This window comes from Pungitius pungitius, chromosome 3 (genome assembly GCF_949316345.1).
Source record: "Pungitius pungitius chromosome 3, fPunPun2.1, whole genome shotgun sequence".
Classification (NCBI taxonomy): domain Eukaryota; kingdom Metazoa; phylum Chordata; class Actinopteri; order Perciformes; family Gasterosteidae; genus Pungitius; species Pungitius pungitius.
Window position 1 is genome coordinate 12979592 of NC_084902.1, and position 21656 is coordinate 13001247.

The window sequence follows — 21656 nt, forward strand, 5'->3', positions numbered from 1 at the left end:
GTGTTGCCATGATGCAATGGTTTTCTCTTCTAAATTAAGAGCTTTAGTCAACAACAGGAAAATGTCTAATTGTTTAGAATTGGAAGCCAAGATTAGTTTATTGCCTTAGCAATGAATTGCAAAATCATTTCATGGATGATGTTTGGTTAGAATGTGGTGCAAATCTGGAATATATTATATAGCAATGTGGTAGGTGTTTATTAAAACCCTAAAGTGCACTATCCTAAAATATATTATGTATAATGTGTTTAGTGATCCCTTTTTTTCCCACCGCCACTGTCCAAATGCCTTCTAATACTACGACATGAATTCAAAACACGAAGACCACAGACCCAACAGACTTTAAGGTTAATGGGAAAATAGTGGATAATATAAATATCCATTTACATGCCAGAGTTAATAGAAGCAGGAGAAGACTGCAATTGCAAGAATTGAAATGATTGTTAAGGAGCATGATGTGTGTAATACATCTACAGGGCCGTCGGCTGAACACTTCACGTCTGGTTGCAGCTTCACCTGTTTTGTGTCCCCTGCGGCCATCATCAGTTCGGTCCACGGAGCCCAGCCTGTCCTGAACGTGGCGATGATGTTCCAGAGAAGTGCGCGTCTGCCTGTCCACGGAGCTCTTCATGTCCTCCAGCCCCGATAGGGGTCCTGACATCGGCGGGCGCTCCAGAGAGGAAGCCTTCCTTTCTGTTTGGGGTACCATGTTGTTCACACTGCGGGCCCCCTGGATGCGGCCCGGGCCCTGACAGGGGGGAGGCTCAGGCGGAGGAGGTAGGTCTGTGCCAAAGGGGAAAGACACAGAATGAATCAAATGAAGCCATAAACGACTTATTAGATCTCGTTTACGAGTTAAAAACTGGACTGTTGTCCAGACACATTTCCATCCAACACCATATTTAAATAACTCCCTCTGGTTTTTAAAACAACAACAACAGGTGTTTAAGTCAACCTTCCGCATTTCAAATGTGTGACTCACCGTCTGCACCAGCGTCTCTCCGGTGGGGGGCTGTGCCCTGGCTTCGGGGTTTGCGTGTGGGTCTGGTGGCCCTCTGGTGGCCCAAGCTGTGCGTGCCGACTGTGCTGCCATCTGTTGAGAATGGACTGCTTGGCCGGGGCCTGTGGGACAAGCCTTTACCTGCAGCAGGGATACAGGACCCCAAGCCAGCTGGTTAATAAAGAGGCAATAAGGAGCCAACACCTAAGCAGTGAAGTGAAGGGTGCCATCAAGAAAGGTAGAGGATACCATTCAAGATTTAGAAACCTCGGTTTTTGAAGAAAAAAAAAGGGAAAGATTTTCATTAGAGCAGAGAGAGCTCAGTAAAGCCTGCAAAAGGTTGCAAGCATGACATATCACCCAGTTTTTACTCATTCAATCCAAGAAAGCCAGAGCGCAAAGCCGAATGAGTCACAGAGGAACAGAGCACAGGGAGATATCTGCACACCGGCCTTGTACTACAGGTGCCATGCACAACCCGGGCACAGTGTCCCCAAGCAGTAGAAAGGGAAACCCAACATTAAGCCACAGTCATCAGGGAAAACATCAGCCGATGGATGACAAGGGGAAAAATCGGAGCAGAGGGGAAAATCATCTGCCACTGGTGCAAGTTCCAGTCGGCAGTGTGTAGACGGCCTCCACACACACACCAACCTCTCTTGCTGAGGCTGGTGCCCTCCAGGCGGTAGCCTGCCTTGTCTGCAGCGGCCACCAGGGCCTGGGCAAAACTGCAGTGCGTAAAGATGGAGCCATCAGACGAACTACCCAAACTGGACCTATGGCTGGAGAAATTACGGTCATCCTCCGAGGCCGAACCCCACCCATTGACCATGGACCCTGTGGAACACCACAGGTTTTTAGCAAAATGTTCTTTTTGCGTTTTTGTGGAAGATTCATAAAATTGAATATTTCAAAATTCAGCCGCATCTTGTTCACACAGTGCAGCTCAGCGGCAGTAACCTTTATGGACATATTATGTATATTGTGAACACCTGTGCTGTGATTTCACATTCAGATCTGTGCTGACCTGTCCTCCACCTCTTTTATCTTGTAAAAACTACAAACATAAGGCAAAACACAAATGTCATGGGCGCACGCACGCACGCGCACACCCACCCACACACACACACACACACGAAAATGCACACAATGGAACAGCTGGACAGGCATCAACTAATTTGGCTCTTCCTCTGATAATGAACGCACCTGTGCAGCGCAGACTAAACTACTGGCCCAGGTGACACACATGAAGCATTTCCTGGAAGCGCATGAGGAAGAATTTTGGCTCTTTTTTGGAATTGTAAGAATCTTTTCATGCTTTATTTTTCTTCATGTAAAAAGCAAGGCCACTGCTTTAAATATTAAAAAAAACATCATCCTGCCAATAGAAAATATGACACTTTGGCAAGCAAATAACACAGAACAGTAGAGTAATGTGACAGCTTTCAGTGGGACCGGTTTGGCAGACTCTGCTCAAGTGGCACAAACCCAAAATGTTCTGCTCCCACACTTTATCTGTCCCTCACACAGAACGCAAGAGGGATGGATTGAGCAGATTGATGTAACACAGACCTGGGGAGGTAAAGGTTGGAGTTGGAGCAACAGGGACAAAAAGTGGGCAGCAGGATTTATGAAAAGGTCACACAAAAAAAGACTGCATTAATCCGGCCACATGGTTGCAACATCTATATTTTTCATACAGGTGTTACTCATTGGATATGACTTCAGGAAATTGCACCTTCAACAGCAGAAGTTGCACCAGATTTCCACTGTTATTGCAGGGAAATGTTCACAGATTAATTGCAGCTTCTTTAAAATGTGAGCTTGCATAAGGTGAAAACCTTACACAACCCATTTTTAAAGCGCTAACTGAAATCCAACGCTGTAACTACTCTGAGCCCTCCATCTTGCCTATCTATTTTCTTTGAAATTCTTTTCTGAGAGACTTTTTTCCTCTGAGAAAAAAAGACAGCAATTCCCCTGGGTTCAATCCTCCCACAAAGAATAGAGCCGATACTGAAGTACAGGCAGTGCCAGCCAATTCACTGAAGCTTCCAGCTCCTCCGGCTCAGCAAAGGAACACTGCCTCAGCAAATCAAATCACAGAATGGCTTTCCAGTTGCACTAACTGACACTTTCCTCTGCCGCACCTCTCGAGCGCGCCTACGCTCGGAAAACAGCGGTCCAATCAAACTACGATCATGGTCACATAATTTGATGAAAAATTCAATCAAGTTTTCTTTTCCTGCACTGGAATTTTTGTCTGTAGCCCAAGACAAAAGGTTTGCACCACGGACCTTTCATTTGATCACGTCTTGAACGAGCGCAATGGGCCGAGCCGTACTTTAAACGCCGCTGGCCGCCACCTCTCATGCTCCAAGCACTTCAAGAGAAAGGCCAGCAAATTGGAGACGGTTTGGGAGACTGTAAAAGCAGACCCTGGTCCCTCCTGCCACTAAAACTGATTCATACTGACGGAAAGCCTAATCTGCATGTCGTTAAGGGGGAAAACCCATCTCCCCGGGACCCCCTACCTGCCGTCGGAAGAGACGCGACTCAGCGCCTCACAAACCTGGCGCGGCTTCGTGGGCGGGTAATCGGCCATAACGGTAGGCGTAGCAGCCTGACTGCTACCACGCGTACGCTTCACACAACCTATACCGCGTGGACACAAAAGCGAGGTGGCACACCGGCGTGTTGGCTTCGTCTCTGAGGCTCAAGCCAGACACAGATCTGCAATACCCACCACGGCATCAGAATTTACACGTTCTCCCGCTTGAAGGAAACGTTCAATATCGCAGAGATTGGAATAATAAAGCCCGCCCTGACAATAAACTGAAGACAAATGGGCCCGGAAAAGGGAGGCTGCCTTTTTTTCTGGGACATTTCTGCAAACATGTGTGATTTACTGGTACATAATGAAACATTATGAAAATAGACCTATTTCCATGTTGTTAAAACAATGACAAATCTATCAATCAGGGCTCGACAGGGACCTCACTCCCATCCTGCCCCCCCCTATTTGTATAGCCTCAAAATGAGAAAGAAAATGGCAATAAATCTCAGCAGTTTCCCCGATCCTCCTGCAAACCCTGCAGCTGGAGCCGTGTCTGTGTTGCAAAATGATCTGGTGCAAGGCAGACTTGCAGGGAGATAGATAAGAAGAAATAGTGCTGTCTTCAGACAAATACAGTGGAAGAGATGGAATAGATTAGGGCCCAGTTGCTGCTTTATATTCCTCTAAATACATCAGCATGTGTCAGCGTAACCCAAACCACTGTCGCATCACTCCACGGAACACGACTCTTAAGGCAGCCATTGACAGGAAAAGACCAACAAGCAACGCTGTCAACCCGGTTATTCTCAGGCCTTTCCTCTCGACTCATCTACCCTTAGATAAAATGCATCTACTGCTTGCTCCTGGTTGCTTCCCAGCCATAAAGTCACCAATACAAATCTCATTTCAGTAGTCACGCTCTTCCGGGCCGGGGGGACTGATGAACACTAGCGTTCGGTATCATAATGCGTAGCGCATGATAGCCAAAGGCCCGCCCTTTTCCTAGAAATATCCCCCCCCCCCCCCCAGTTTCCCCCTCTTGTTTGCAGATGGCCAGCGTTGCCTGGTCAGTGAGACAGCAGGAGTCCACTACGCAGCAGCTCTGCTGCCGCAATGTCACGCCCTTCATATGTCACCCTGGCAGACGGCTGTAAAAGTTTTCAGCGTGTTGTAAAAATGGAAATGGCGTCTCTGGTCTGCGATAGAATAGGCTGCACGTGAAATTTATTTCAAATCTCCTTCGGGAAGATATGTGTGGCGCTCGCTCTGGTGGCGCGTGCGTGTTAAATCACAGTCACTCGCCTCTGTTCGTCTTGCCTCTCCCTCCTCTTGATTTCCTTCTCACTATCCTGTTTAAAATTCATGGACTTTCTTATCTTTTTGGAAAATGATAATTATAATTCCCCAGAGTCTGCCAAAAGTGCTTTAAAAACTTGATTGAGGCACACTCCGTAGGCATGTTCTTATAAAGATGAACACATACCAGACTGATGAACATGTCAAGGACAAGAATCCATTCGCTGGGAGACAAGATGTAGCAACAATGAGGATTACATGATTTCCCATTTGAAGTTATTCGATTGTAGTCAGTTGGTACAACATTAATAATAGCATTTCATTGCATAAATCTACGTTTGGGTCTCACACAGTCCACTGGTGCTGCATACATGAATATAGCAGACCAAATGGAAAAAAATACATACAAATCAACAAAGAAGTGGCCCAAAAGCCAGACTTCAGAGTCAGCCTCACCGGTTAAAGAGCTGTCCAGGTTGTCCATGCTAGACCCCGGTGTGTGCTCAATGCCGCGGGGATGCCTGGCTCCGTAGCCTTCATCCTCCTCCTCCTCCTCCTCTTCCTCCTCCTCATCCTCATCAGGCAGGTCAGTCTCCAGGTCAGAAACCATTGTGCTCGACACGTAGCCCACTGGGGGAGCCGGAGCCAGGGGAGGCAGAGAGCCGACCTGCATGTGCCTGGGAAGAGAAAGGGACCAGCGCATTACTCAGAACCTGAAATCCACAAACAGTACCCATAAGGAATGTGGAGGGATGAGAAATGCAAAGAGTGCAAAGGGATTATTCAGTAGTTATGCTGAAAATAAGTGGATGTGGAAGGCAGCAGCTACATTTAGAGACCTCTTTCATACAGTATGTGAAGCAATGAATACATTTGGACAATTCCACTAATTCTACAGTGCAGCTCGCATGCTAACACAATGACCCACTAATTGCTGCTGTGGATGGTACAAAAGGCATGCTCTGCAAGGCCCGCCGACACGTGGCTGTCACCTCAGTGGCAACCCGCTCTGCTGACAAGCGCATTTGTATGAGGAGTGCAATCTCTTTGACGCGGTTTTGCAGTGGGAATTGGTTGTAATTACTGGCCCTCTGGTGTTGTCAGAGATGCTCCCTAACCAACATAGTCATTACTGGGTAACACGACATCCTTCCCTGTCAGCAGCCCCCCCCCCCACTTCACTATTATGAATGAACGTCTCCCTGCGTTACAGACGCAATAAGGCATGGCCTTCATCCGACTTACATGAGCACGACGACAATGGGATGTGCGCCATGGGTGGGTGGGGGGGGGGGGGTGCGGGGGAGTAAACAACTGTGGGGGAGAATTGTGTATCTTCGAGTGGGAAAAATGTAGTAGTCGCCTAAGTGGTAGCAGGGGGCCATTAAAATGAAATAATGAATGGCTTTATCTCCACTGGACATACAGTTGACATGAAGAACGCTGCAAGATCAAAATAAATCCAGACCGCAATAAATGTAGAACAGAATGTACAGTAAGTCTTTTCAAATCATATATATATAATTGGCATATATTTCTGGATGCATGGATAGATATAGATATAGGTATTGATAACGTGCCAATACTGAAATGTTTACCATGTCTGTTTTGCCATGTCCATTTGGTATGCTCTGGTCAGCTCATCCAAATGGGCCTGGAGCATGGGCTGCATCTCGTCCCGAGGAGAAGGGGTAAGGGTGGCTGTGGACTGCTGACCGAAGGAAACAGCAGCTGGGGAGGAGGCGACCCCTCGGATGGGCGGGGTGGGAACCCTCTCCTCCTCCTCCAGCTCATCCTCCAGACCCTGGTGAAGATAGGTCTGCACGGGCATGGGCGGGCCCCAACCATCACTCTCATACCTGATGCGAGGAACACAGATGTTTATGGAACTAAAGTTCTCACGGTTGTATAAGAACTGTGGCTGTAACTAACATTCTGTATCACTTTTACTTTGATTATTTTGAAATGATGCAAAACTTCACGTTTGAAAAAGAAATGCAGCAAACTTTCACAGCTTAGAAGGTGAACAAACTGAATTTTCTGTCGTTTTGAAAAAATGAATAAAATGATTTTAAAAGGATGACTAAAATGTTCTCTTAACCTATTTTTTCCTGCTCTACTCTGAACATCTGGGTTGAAGAATATAAATCACAACAACCAAACCAAACCAATCAAAACATTCTAATGCATCACACATATTAAACACTGCTCATTTATATTTATTGCAATGCCTAATGAAAAAATATATAAATATATTTCACAACATAAAGCTTTGTGACCTTATTCAACTTTCAAAAATGATGTGTTTTACGCCATCCTGAGTGGAATTACGACGGTAGTCAGGCTTTACTTCCTCATAGCCGTGCTTATACATGCTGAAATAATACTGGCCATAAAGAAAATGTTCATTAAAGAAATTTGTCAGTGCACACTCCACAGGACATAACTGTTTTAATCTCCAGCCCTTAAGAGCAGCCTCAGATTTACAGTGCACGGGACTCTCCATTTGCCAGATAGCCTATTAAAGTAGATGACTCTCCCACTCCCACTGAAATGGGAGTAAGAGGACACACGGCCTAGTGCAACTAAAAGTGACAACATCCTTTAAATAAGCTTCTGTTTCTTTGTACCTACAGTAAAGTATGTCTGAACTTCTGTTCGATTCAAAAGGATAAATTAAGAGAAAAATATGTCAGCTGATTCAGAAAAGAAACAAGTTATGTAATTAAAGAAGTGATTAGTATTGCATTAAACATCTACAAGAATCCAGGAGTTTTTTTTACATCTACTTTAGACTCGGAGAGGAATATAACAATGGTATCAATCACAGACTCTGTCCGTCTGTTCCGCTTTTCACTTCTGAAAAAATGCAATTATGATTTTTTTCCCCGCGATGGAATTGAGCAAATAGATTAATCTGAAACCATCTGTGTGTCTACATGCTAGAAGCAGCAGGAGACTGGTCGAACTTCTTTTTTTTATTTTTTTATCCTCCATTTATTTCCCAGTGATGAAGTCTTCCCATAGATTGAAGACACGATCAGCAAATAGTTTGATGTGCAGCCATCTGGATATCTGGTTTCTTTTGTGAAAGCCTGAGTAAGTTAGTACGTGTGTGTCTGTGTATCTGGCTGCCTGCGCGGACATTGATCCTTCACTTTTCTCCAAATGTACAGTAGTACAGTCATTTGCAGCACAGACCACACAGCTGCACCCTGATATTGCACATGTGTGGTGCAGCACTCCGTTGGCAAATTCTTTTTTGTTCCAGCAAGCGAGACACCAAATTAGGTAGTGAGATGCCAAAACATACAATGACCACAGTACGTAGGCCCAAGTGCATATACCACAGACAGGGCACTCTCTATGATTTACAGGGAGTAGAAATAATGTACAGGGTGTAAGGAAGTTGGCAGCCCATCGCCGAAATTGGACATTTGTGTTCAATTGTCGTATGGCGCCATTTTTTAGAACTCAGTGATGTATAGGCTTAGCTTCCCACAAAATATTTAAAAAAATTGTATTCATTTATCATTTATCGTACTTGAAATTATATATTGAGAAACAGAAAAATACAGACTGAGCAACTGTTAGTGACTTGCAGGGAATAAAGCTGGCTTACTGATCTGAATCAAAGGTAGAGAATATGAAAGGAGAAAAACTTTGGGACTTACTTTCACGATTTTCAGATTTCAGATTAAGTGTTGTGTATAAAAAACGGGGATTAAATTGTCTTGAAATGGTGCAGTCTACCAGGCTTTAACATCTGACCATAAGGTAAAAAATAAAAACCTGTGCAGCATCCATCATGCTTAATCCTGCACTAAAGAATGTTCATATCCGAATAATGTATTGATATTTGTTTAAAGCCCTTGCAGACATACCCTCCTCCGTCATGGTGCTCATTGGGATAATGGTCCATCTCAGTGCCAGGGAGAGGGTGAACAGGGGGAGGGGGGAGGGGGACGTTGGCCCAGTTGGATCCATTGGCTTTAGTGGGTTTGGAGCTGCTCTTGGTCTTCTTCTTCTTCCCTCCCTTCCCACCTACAAAAGGAAAGATTGAATTTAGAGACACAGTCATTTGAAATTAGATTGTAAAAGAAAATCCATTAAAAACTAATATACAAGTGGGATAGCATTGCAAATTACAGTAGGTGCTCTTGCCGTTTGACAAATGTGTATCCACATGAAACTCAATTTAGTCCAACCATGCTGTGTAGAATACAGATCAATCAGTGCTCAGTTTCAACATACCCATAGAAAATAGTACACAATTTCAAACACAAAATTTCAATGGGCTCCTGCCTGTCAGCACTTACATAAAAAAGCTCAAGGTTGAAGGATGAAAAGCTTGCACCTATTGATTAATTGACTGAAAAGCCTCAAATCTCCATAGAAACGGGTGAGAACGGCAGTAAACGAGGTTGAGGCAGACCTTTGTGCTTCACCAATCTCTCAGTGTCCCTTTTCGCACCAGGCTTTGGGTTCCACAATAAAATATCTCACTTCACAGCATCATCATAATGAATGGCTTGTGTAGTGTCAGAGTGTCCCTAATGGAATTCAGTGAGAGTCTATTACTACTTTCATTTCTTTTATTACACCGGAGAGACGCTAACCCCATCCATTTCCCCTCATATCCCTCTAACACCAGATTCTCCTCTGTCCCATCCATCTTTATAAAACTGCCAGCCAGGTCAATCCTGGTTTTTTTTTACAATTTGGTCAGAGTGGAAGAAACCTATTTTTCGAACACATTTGACTTCAATTCCAATCAGCTTTGTTTGGGTTTTTAAACGACGCACAAATTCCACATGCTGATGTACAGTGAATCCTTACTAGGGTTTGATCCCCATGCAAATGTAAAAGGATTTTTTTGTTCTGAACCTTAAAACAAAATCCCAGAGGAAAACTGCCACTGCATTTCCGAGCTGTTTTTTGATAATATATTGTACAGTATTATCATCTCTGAGTCCATTTCAGCTAGTTAAAAACACTCATGTGATTTGCGCAGTTATCGGTCATCAAAAGGAATATACATTAATATTAAACATCATGGAGGCCAGATGCCAGAGAAATACAAAACAATATACGTCCAGAAATATAGATTATGAAACTATTAAAAGTCTTTAAACAGGGGAAAAAAGTACTAAAAAGATGATCATGGTAACAATTCTGAGGCATGGAGAGATAGCAGGGGTGTCAGAATAAGATTAATAAAGAATGGAAGTAATAAAAGAAACAACTGTAAGCCCAAGGCCAGCAGCACCACAGTGTAAGTATCGTCAGAAAGTAATTGCATTTCCTAATCGTACCTCTGGGCGACGCTTGACTTTTACCAATAAATGGTGAGCTGACATGATTGTTCTATCATCCTAAGTCTCTCCACACAAGACCAGCCATCAGTATTGTAAATGAGCCTCTTCCAGGGAATCATGGTCTGGCACTGGCCTTACAACAGTTCACCCCAAATATGAAAAATACAGAGCGAGGAGCTGTGGCTAGGAGCTATACAGGAACTACGAAGTCAACCCATCTCCGCTGGCAAAACGAGGCCCGTCTTCAGAGGGGAACTCGGACTAAAAATAGATCTAGCGTTGGGTATTTTTACCCCAAGGTTTGGGCGCTCCCAGCCTATAACTGCAGGGCTGCATATCCCCGAGCTTGCTCTGTTTTCATTGGATGCGTCTGGGCGAACGCGAGAGAAGCCACAGAGCAAAGACACGGGAAAGTACGCAGCCAGATATAACTCATGAGTGGGAGAGTTACTTCAAGGACAGCCAAAAAGCAAAAGTGTCCCGTATCCTCACATTTAACACATTCATTAATAAATAACGACATCATTCGCAACGAGATGTGATGTCGACGCATATTGAGCGTGCAGGAGCACAACAGGACGCGCACACACACACACACACAAGAGTGGACATCACACAGTCAGGGAGGTGCTATAGGAAGACAGAGTGCGAGGGGAGTGTGGAGTCTTCAGGGTCTCAAACTGAAACAGAAAAGCCCAGCTTCCTCCTTCCCTGACACTACGAGGGGTTTTAATGAGCAGCTTCAGGTCCCCAGTGGAGATCCTCGCTGCCATGAAAGCTGCTCTATTTCTGTTCCTTTTCATCCAGCCTTCCTCCTTCAGACCTGACGTTCATTATTCCTTCCATCTCCTCAGGAGCGCAAGACCCTATAATTTCTACTTTTCCTCCTCTTTCAAATTTCAGTGCTCATCTTCCTGTTCCAATGACTATCACACCGTGTGTTAATAAGTTCAATTTACATCAGATGATGACTCTCTTCAGTCGTATTTCTATATTATTGTTTCAATTAGATGTGCAAAGTCCCTGACATAGTGTTTATACTAGCTAACAAAACACTCCTCTTATTATATATGTGTTGAAATGGACTACTGTGTAAGGGTATGGGTGGAAGGGTATTGACCAAGGTGAATTATTTTAACGGTACATTTATTCCAATACATCAAACCCATCTCTCTCACAATATCCCTACTCTGTAAGCCCTTTTATTCAAATATAGAGTTGCAACATTTTGGGGAATACGCTTACTCACTCTTGCCCAGATTGAAATTAAATGATGGATACCAGGGGACTGAGTAAGGCAAGCGGTTGCCCTCTGATCCCAGTCTTATTGCTAAAACAAGCTAAGAGGTGACTGGTTAGCTCACAGAGGCAAGAGCGGAATAGATCTCCTTCTCTCCATTTTATGTGCGCCATGCTTTCTAAGTACATTTTATCTGAAACATTATACATTGGAAGGATCTTTCTTGTTGATCAGGTTTCTCTATATCACAATAAATGGTAATATAACAGATTCCAAGCCCAGGCGAAGCCCTCAGTAACCTTTGTGTCTGTGGCAAGAATCTGCCTTTAAGGCAAGGCCACTTCACATCCCTTCCTCCATTGAATTGCAGACCTGGCTTTTAACTAGATAAGGAGGAGAGAGTCGGGGAGGCAGGGAGAGGGCGGCCTTGGTGTCCTATAAATGACATTGTAATTCTCTGAACATGGGTTTTAGTGTAGTCGGCTGCCATTAGGGGAAGAGTGGAAAAGGGAGGTATTTTTGCCACTTTATCCAGCCAAGCATCTCTAATGGCATGTGTGCGTGTGTACATAGTCCACTCTGTCTGAAAGACTCCGTCTGCCCTTATTCCTGTCTGCTCACTCACACAGAGAGACAAAGCATTTTTCAAAGACTGATGACAAAAACCCAGCATTTGCACCAATAAAGATAGTTTGTTCCTCTGCGCTTCAATAAGCTGTTGACTCCTATTCAACAGCACAATATGGTTACAAACCGCAGTAGCTATCGTATTCAGAAGCCCACAGAACTAGAAAACAATTAGTTTATCCACCCAGCATTACAAAATCACATGTAAGCAACGCATCTTTGGTGATGAGGAGAGGCCGTGTACATTTTTTTTCCCTTCGATGTCAGGTTAGTACATGCAAATAACAGATCAATAAAGCAATTAAGACATCGGTCGATCATGAAGTCAAGCGGCAGAGCCCCAGAGAGCGTCCCAGTTTGCTTCATGAAATTCTCTGCTGCGTAAAACCAACCTGAGAGACTGCCGCTTCGCTCTGAGCTGTTGTGAGAGCTGGTGGTGCTGAAATCTTGTGATTGGTTGTGCGGTATTCTATTAGACAATCCTTCGGCCAATCGGTAGTCAGGAATGAAAAGGAGGGCTACAGTGGGGGTTGAAGGGCAAAAATCACAGTGGCATCAGGTGATTAGCAGTTAGCACAAGCACATGCACACATGCAGTTAGAGCATTAAGCAAGCAGGACGTAATCGGGAGTCATTCATTCAACAAAGGGGGCACATTTTCAACCATTCATTCACCTTCTGATTCGTGTGCAGGACACATTGGATTTGTTGTTGATTTGATAAACATAGCCCTAATCTTTAAATCAATTTTCAATTACATTAACGAGTGAATAGTGAAGATTTGAATTCAATATTTGCAGCCCTTCAAAGAGATTATCACAGTGTGGGTTTATGTCCTGTTTTATGTTGTAGTTTCCTGCCTCTTGTTTCCCTGCCCTGTGGGTCATTGTCTGCTGTGTCCCTGATTGTTTCCTCTTGTGTCCAATCACTTGCACCTTCCCAGTGTGTTTAAGCCATGCAAGTCCCTTGTCTCGCCGTTGGTGAGTTGTGTTCCTAAAAAAAATATTTTTGGTTCGCAAAGTCTGCAATTGGGTTCTACTTCTGCCCTCAACTTGACAGAGATGTAATATTATGTTATCATACTTCTTAAAATAATTAAAGGGAGGATTAGAAATGGAGTTTTTCAAGATTCAATTCATTTATGCAAAAACTATAATTAATCTGTTTTAGACCGTTGGAGAGAGAGAGAGAGAGAGAGATCATAAATATGTATTAGCATATAGCAGAGGGATTCTCATAACACCTATAGCATGAAACTCCACTTGGCCAATTCTGCATCAAATCCACCGTGATTCATTTGGATTATTTTCTTTAACATTAGTCAAGCAAAAATGGATATGCAATTATTCCGAACCTGAAGAAGGAGTGGTACTCTTAAAAAAACCCAACAAGAAAATGGATGCATGACCTCACTGCACTACTCCTTCATGAAATGTTTATTCAACCTCGGAGAGTGACCAAGATCATGTCTGCCTGGGGAAAATGACTCTTTTTAAGACGACTTCCCCCAAGCCACAGAGACTTTAGGAAGGCTTCAAAGACTTTTGGTGGAACAGTCTAATCTCCAAATAGCCGTCTTGTTCCAACTGTAATTGTGTGGCTTGTGATCTGGCTTAATTCACTGTCACAGGATAATAATAATCTCCAAGGAACACCATTGTACGCGCTCTATTTGCCCGCACACGAGGGCACTAGCATCCCCACGAATCTCTATGAGCAAACTATCTCCTAGAAGAAGCTTACTGTTGTTGCAGGAGTTCTTGTCAGGCAATGAGTATCCCAGATTCGCCATTTCCTGCTTAGCTTGGAGTGAGGCCTTCCACTGGGCCTCCGGCAAATCCACAGCCAGCTCGTGGATGCTGCTGGAGTGGAGAATCTGGGTGGTGGCATAGGGAGTTGCTTGGGATATTTGGCCAGGGCTGTTGTAGTTGGCTTTGGTGGTGAAGTCTATACTACTGTAGATCGCTCCATCCGAGAGCATGGTGCCCGTCTTGTCCCCTTGCCCAGTGGGAAGATCTGGAAAAGAAGAAGAGACTGAGTGCATAGGATAGTTATCTTCTATAACTAATGTCATGCTCACCTTTAACAATGGAGTATTTAAATACAAGCGTTGATTGTTTTACCGGGTGATAAAGGAAATAAGAACTTGCCCCGTACAGCAAGGCTGACACGTGACCCGAGATTCAAGTGCATGTGGTCTTGGAGCGTTAAAGGAAATGCAGTCTGGGTCCATGTGCTTTTTAAGAAACAAATAAAAACTGATCCCAGTCCGGTGTCACGTTTCTGCCTCCACATGTGTGGAAATCTCGTTTTCCTTTCTTCACCCACATGCTGCTGCTGAGCACGCGTGTGACTGTGTGATGACTGAAGGAAGGCGAGAGCGAGGTAGAGAGAGAGCCAGTGGACAAGCTAGCAGACGTGGCGCACGGTTTGTATGCCCAGTGAAGGGGAGATGATGTAGAGCCATGGCGGAAGTGCCCGCGTCTGCGCCAGTCAAGCTGCGCATGTCCTTCACGACTGGCTGCTCAAGACCATCCTTTCAAACGCCCGCCCCCCCCTGCTCCTCTCCCGTCTCTTCCCTCACATTCTCTCGCTGTGAGATATGGGCTATGACACCAAGCTGGACTACCTGCCATTACTCAGCCTGGTGACAGCGGAGCCCCCACTGCGAATGCTCTAGCTGTCCCCTTGTGTGATGTATAAATATGAACGCAAACACACGTGCAGTATGCATACGTGTATATCTCGAATGCATGTGCGTGCGTGATGAAAAACAGGAGAAGGCCATCATCTTACGGTCTCTCTCTCTCTCTCTCAACATCTGGGACACCCCAAAGGCACTCACCTCCTCGACCAAAGTTACTCAAGTCATTGGGTCCCCCGGAGCCGCTGTTGACAGGCAGGCTGGTGGCAGGCCAAGAGTCCGCTAACCAGGGGTATCCCGGGTCACTGGAATTCAGCAGGCCTGGCCGGCTACACGGAAACACACAATGAAACCATAGATTAGACACACGCCGTGTAACTGCATTAATAACAGAGTTTTATTATTATTATTATTATTATTATTATATTAGGCATGGTGCTATGTTTAAATAGTATTCTTTGCAAAAGAATGTGTTTGTGTGAGATAAGCTTGCCACGGGCCACTGAAGCCAAATGGAACGCTAGTGAGATACGGGGAGATACTGTACGGACTCATTTAGTCTCTCACAAAGTTGGAATTCCTTCAGGCAAACACAGCCCTTTATCTCTCCCTGCTGTGTCTTTGTCACATGCACTCACATGAGTTATTACAGTAAGAAGCACACTGTGGAGACACTTATGCACACATTTTATCTCTTTTAGCATGCTGACACCCACATGTATACATTTCCTTATTCATTAATATCTTGCACGTTCTGCTGTGTTTTCCCATCAACCCCTTGTGGTGATGGCCAGACAGCCTAAATCTTATTTGATGAGATGTCAAAACTGGGCCCTAGCCCCACCATCGTGGCCCTGAACCCACTTGTGGGCTGCCTGAGTATGGGAGAGGCCAGCTCCATTTAACAGGTGTTGTGTCCCTCCTGAGGGAGTGGGAGCCATAAAAAGCAGCCATTAAGCCTTTAACCTGTCATGGGTGACTGCTGGGAGGCCATTAGGATCACTTTACTGTACAATCCCGTCTGAGGGTCGTTACCATGGATAACACAGATGGAGTTAAAGGACAATTACGGGTAGAGTCAAATGCCTCTGTCTGTGTATGAATTCATTGATACATAATAACCTGCTTTTTCCACTGGAATTGTAGGCTATAGGTACTAGTGTTTAGCACACTTCTTTCATTTTACCCTGAGAATTCCCACCCTGCAATGTGCAATGGTCGGATAAGCACCACACGTGGTCAAGGGGATGGCGTTTCCTCCTCAGAAACACAGCACACCCCGCTGTCGGTGCTGTATGTAACAGACTACAGATGCACATGTGCGCTCTGAGAAGCTGCGGAGCGGAGTAGTTAGCGGCCCGCCTGCCCGGGGGGGGCTTCTCGTCTCGGGCTCCAGCGGGATGACGTGTTGGCTCTGAGGGACCGAGAGCGTGTTAAGCCCTGAGGACAAGGGCAGGTAATGGCCGTCAGTCTCTCCCTCAGACACAAGTTCTAATGAGGAGGAGCTGTTCCATAGAGGGGGGGAGGGGGGGGGGGGGGGGGGGTCCAAATGAACTGCAGCCCTGGCGAGCTAAGAGTCCTCGCTGTGGTTCCTGAATGCCAAAACAGGCCCTCGGGGGAGACAAGTCATTCAAATTGATGGCTGTGCATCAGACACATGCACTTTTATAGGGTAATATATCTCTCCTCCGTCCTTCAACCTCTGTTTATGGATGCCATGTTCCCCTACAGCCATCATTCTCCCTCACCATACCATCTTTCTCTAACCCTACATACATTTATTTCCCCCCCCCCCATATACACCTCCACCTCAACTTTCTCTTAACTGCTCTTTGTTGCATCCATCAAGACTAAAAAGCAGATGAAAATGAACAGACATTGTTCTATTCTGTTGACTCCAGCAAGGCTGCAGCACAGATGGACTGTGTCTCAAATAAAACCACTTGCTCACCTCAGTATTTTTACTGGTTTCACTGGCCCCGAGTGCCACAGTGAATCCTGCCCTGCCCCCACTAGAGCGAGACTATTTGAAAGACAAGGAGCTTCCAGTAGCTGCATCGCCCTTGTATTTATCATACAGCAGATTGAAAAATGGAATAAGACTGATTTCTTCTGGGATATATATATATATATATAGGGTGGACACTGCAACATACATCTCAAAATACAATAAAAAGTCAGCCTTTAACTTTTAATCCCTGCCCAACCTGGGATGGATGGCAACGTTGGCAGATAAAATTAGATTCGGAGCGTTACCTCTTCCTGTTTGATATTAGTTACTTGTGATGGCTAGGAAACCATACATTCTGCCATAGATGCCTGACACTAAGCTTCCCATAAACAAGCCGAGTGAGAGATGTTAAATGCCAAAGCAACCCCGGAAATAAGGTGTCCCAAAGACTAGAGAATCAAATGTGGATTAAACGTCTTGACATTAGCGAACACTTAAAGCAATGGGAAACACACATTACTTTCTAGATCAACACTCAGTGAACATGCTGTCATCAGGCATTCAGTTCCTGGGATGTAATGGGCATCTCCATAGTAACTGTGTTAGTAAAACATGTTCCCCGCAAAATTTTAGGCCATTACCCCTGCCTAAAGGAGTAAATCTGCTTTGTTGAAATATTGATCAGTGCTGGGATAAGAAGTTATTACTACTATCTAATTAACATCTCCCCATTGGCAGGGGGATAAGAAATGGGCCATTATCAGCTTTTATCAATTTCAATTGAGCAGCCAAAGTCAAATTGTCCAGGCCTACCAATCTGTGGCCTATTCATCTTCCATGAATCATTTGTTTTGTGATCGATTAAGCTTAATTGTTCAGTCAGGGCAATTTGGCAGGAGCCAATGAGAAACTGGAAACAGATGCGACTTCATTTTCTATTGTCTAATTAGTGCAATAAACATATCATGTAACAAATGAACACATTCTCCTCTGATACTCTTCTACACGTTCTCACTCTCAGAGCAGATGTGCAAGTTGCAACATCTGGGATTTGATGGCACTAGAGTGACTAATGGATCAGAGGCTTGTGCAAGAATTTCAGAAAGCATCCTATTCGAGCCTTGTGACAACTGTGGCAGTCACTACCGAATAAAGATATGAGGAATATGGAGCACCCAGCACAAATACAGCCATTTCAAATTCCATTCGCTGAAGTGAGAATCAGAACCACTTATGTGGAAAATTGGAGGAAAAACACTACAGCAGAAAGTAGATGAGAATAAGCACGGCAAGTGGTGTGGCTAATTCATTGAGAGCATGCTGGCAGCTCACAGAACAATATCGGCAAAACCGTCCATAGTGGCCCAGAGTCACATGCACACCGAATAGAAAAATTATGCAACCGAGCCGGAGAACAGACACATTCCCAAAAGCACAGAGACACACATGGTCAGATTTAGTTGGCAATCTTTCCGTTGAGTGTTTGAGATCTGGAGGCTTTACCCAGTCAGGGGTAATAAGCAGCAGATAGACAGAAACCTGGGATTCTCCAGGGAGTCTCTTGAATACCCACGAAGGCTCAGTAACCGGTGTCATTGAGATGTGCCCTATTCTCTGTTGCCCTTCTCTCTTCCACTAACACGCGCTGAAATGGAGCAGGCTGTATGGGGGTGCGAGCAGGGTACCTCTGCACACCTCTCCCCAGGGTAATTATTTTTACATTATTACATGTGCTCAGATCCCAGCCGCCCACGCAAGGTGACAGGCAAATTTATCATTCCACGGGGCTTCTGGGTTGCCAGTAGCCAGCAGCGGAAGATAAATGACAAAATAAAAGCACTCTCTGCTTAAATTGTTTCTGTTAATTCTGTTGAGGAGATTTATGAGTTCATCTATCAATGCATGAACGGAGATGTGGTAGAAATGTGTACTTGGGCGCCGGTTTGCATGGCAGACACACAAGCAGGTATAGGCTATCAATCGATTCATCAGTCATCTATCAGCGTTAAAATCAAACGCGGTAGGCTTAATGCATGACCGCGGAGGACAGTTTGTTTTACGACATGTAAAGCTTAGGAGGGATCGAATAAAATGACAATGATGGGAAGATGGATGTTTCATTTGCTTGGGATGTTGCACATGAATTCTGATTGCCATTGTTTGGTTTCCGGCGGGACACTCACCTTCCATTGCTCATCAAACCACCGTCCACTCTCTGGAACGTCACTGAAATCAGCGAAGGCAGAACCGAGGGAAGAAGACAGACAGACAGACAAAAAAAAAGAAAAACATGGACAAACATTAAGTCTTTCTAGTATAATACATAGCAATGAACAAGGATTTTGTTTCAGTGTTGCCCTTGTGCTTCAACAGCAATGTATCCATTCGTTAGTTGATGAATTCCCTCAGAGAAACCTCTGCGTCCAATGCCTTTCGTGGAAATGAAAAAAAGTGCAATGATGGGAATTGCATATCACTTTGCTTTGCATAAGTGGAGATGTCATGTGCTCCTCAAGGACAAGATTCCTGATGAGAGGCAAAACTCATTTCATCTTTCTTATTTTGCTGCTGAGTTATTATCAGATTTGTGATTAAATCGCAGCCAAAAAATGATTAGAAAAGGCAGAGGGCTCATTAATCACGTTGAGTTTTCTATCCACAGGCGTGGAAACTGAGTTACTGATCCTTCAGCTGGCAGGGCTCCACAGAAGCCATGCATGTGGCCTGTTCCATTACGGTGATCTATAGATAACAGGAGCTGCTCTTTGTCAACGGCTAGTAAAACTCCACGGCTCAAAGTGAGAGACGGGATCCATTTCATCTCCGCCCAACGACCATGATGAAAAAGCAACAGCGAGAGTTGTAAGCATGTAAGAACTTCAAGAGATCACAGGAAGCACAGAAAAGCAGCGAGACTTGTGGAAATCACCTCCTACCGATGTGGGGGGAGAGAGGATGTAAAAGAAAAAAAATAAGAGAGCTGGATTTACTCAGCAGACGGAAAGAGAGCGGTTAGTAAATTAGCTCATTTGTTCCACAGATGGAGATTAAAGAGAGGAGGCTGCACATTCCTCCTCTTTTCCATTTCATTCAGGGTGATTCCACAACAAGCCCTGGCGAGACTGGGGGCTTTTCTGTGGGTGACGTAGTAACAAAGATGACAGTCTAGAGGAAACGACTGTAACATATTGCACTGGCTGCTAAAGGTTTACTTAATCCAATGTCCTCTGACATGAACAGAATGAGTGACTTTTAGGGAAAAGAAAAACAATTCAAATATAGTTACTTATTGCATTTAGGTTCAAGCAACTGAACAGCTCTAATTGGAATTAAAATACTTGCTGCTAATAAAAGGTTTTTACCAGATAAAAACCTTGCGGGTCTGCCTGAATAAATCTAGCTTCGACAGCTCGAGACAGAGTTCCTTATTTCGCTAAAGCCATTTCTCTTTGTTCCAGCACCAACAAACTTGCAGTAGAGCATTCTCAGTCGTTTGAGGAAGGGACTGACAGGAGAAGAAGGGTGGCGGCGAGGGGGGGGGAGGCAACTGTGCAGCGGTAAGGCCTCTGAAGTCCCTATCTGTGCTCAGGCACATTTCTGGGCTGCTGTGGAAGACTTTTATGTTAGCCGGAGTGACACGGCGGGCAGAGCTGTGCTTCTCGCCTCCGTCTTCCAGATAAGCACTTTCTCCAATATGAATACATATTAATCCCCTTTAATAAGCATTATGGAGAGGGATGGAGGGGCTGGCAAACATAATCACTGTACGAAAATACCATCAAATCTCCTTCCTGCCTCCTTCCTGTCGGTCCCTCCGCTGCGGTGATTTACCTCATGATGACAGCTTTAGGAGACTGGACACTCTCAATACATCAACTAATTGTAAGCAAGTGAGGCCCTCTGGCTCATGCTCTAAATATCTCGCCATTCTAACTCTAGAATATCTGCAATAGTTTAACTTGTTTAGTTCTTGTCAGTCTATTTTAGCAAAATAACCTGCTTTTCCCTTGGCTTTTCTGAGGTGCTCCTATTGAAAAAGACAATATTTTAGTAACAGATCAACGTGCTCCATAATCTGTTACAGCTGCTGTGGGAAGACCAGAGTAAAAAACTTGTTTTGGGGCTATAAGTAGAAAACTGATTTTTGTAATAATCTGCTTAGTGTCTCTGACACTGTGATGCATGACTGCGTTCCCACTCGGGCTTAATTCAGCAGATTGACTGGGTCAGTATAACGCTGTTGCATTTTATCTATAAACAAAATATGCGTCGTCACATTAGAGGGAAGAATCATAACGAGTAGAGAACACAAACACTATACAGAAGGAAAAGGGGAAAGAAACCAAACACCCCACCCCGCTTCTTGACTGACACCTACGGAGAACAGATTCATAAATTACAACACAAACCTTTAGAGAAAACAAAGATGAATGCGATCAGTAGAGGGGCAGGGAAATGGGCAAGTCGCACCCCGAACCACAAGAAGGAAAAAAAAGATAAACAAGACAGGATGAAACTTCATTCAAAAACAGCGGCAGACGTACGCACAATTACAACACAAAAGGTAAATAAGGCTGTAGGTTTGGCAGGAACAAATGCTCGGGTTTGTTGGGCTGGGATCATGGCCAATAGCAAGTCCAGATTTCATTGACTAGCAAATGTGCTTCTGAGTTTGATTTGAAAGTTTGGATTTGCTTTTGCCGTGACAACCAGCCTGACAATCCCAGCACAAATACTAAAAGCGGGCAGGAGATGAATCTGCGTTACGGTGGGGTGAGGAGACGGGACAAATGAACAGTACCTGCAGGGGTGAAGGTGAAGGACTGAACTGTAAAACAAGAAGACAGAAAAGTTGTGCGTTAATAGCCTGCAGAGATATGCAGTGCCGCGTCAGGCTAGGAGGGGGGGGGGGCTGAGGGCCAGAGGACGTAAGACCACGTCATTGGCCGCCCTGCGTAGCGACAGCCAGCTCAGAAGCCACAGAGGTGTAAGGGGCGGCGGCACAGACCCGAAGGGGACGCAC

General features: G+C 44.8%; 1 protein-coding gene across 6 annotated transcripts in view; it reads right to left on the bottom strand.

Moving 5' to 3' along the window:
* Positions 1-21656, bottom strand: part of robo2 (roundabout, axon guidance receptor, homolog 2 (Drosophila)) — a 230599-nt gene that overhangs the window by 4404 nt on the left and 204539 nt on the right. For 2 of the 6 annotated variants that reach the window (XM_062561232.1, XM_062561230.1), the window contains exons 18-26: positions 18817-18859; positions 14884-15011; positions 13782-14054; positions 12431-12556; positions 8738-8897; positions 6452-6712; positions 5310-5530; positions 983-1141; positions 517-783 (exon numbers count right to left, since the gene is read on the bottom strand). In XM_062561232.1, the coding sequence (XP_062417216.1) occupies positions 517-783; positions 983-1141; positions 5310-5530; positions 6452-6712; positions 8738-8897; positions 12431-12556; positions 13782-14054; positions 14884-15011; positions 18817-18859 (1638 nt within the window). Of the gene's footprint in view, positions 1-516; positions 784-982; positions 1142-1654; positions 1838-5309; positions 5531-6451; positions 6713-8737; positions 8898-12430; positions 12557-13781; positions 14055-14883; positions 15012-18816; positions 18860-21434; positions 21462-21656 lie in introns of all 6 variants that reach the window. The other 4 variants (XM_062561233.1, XM_062561231.1, XM_062561228.1 and 1 more) reach the window with 3 other exon arrangements.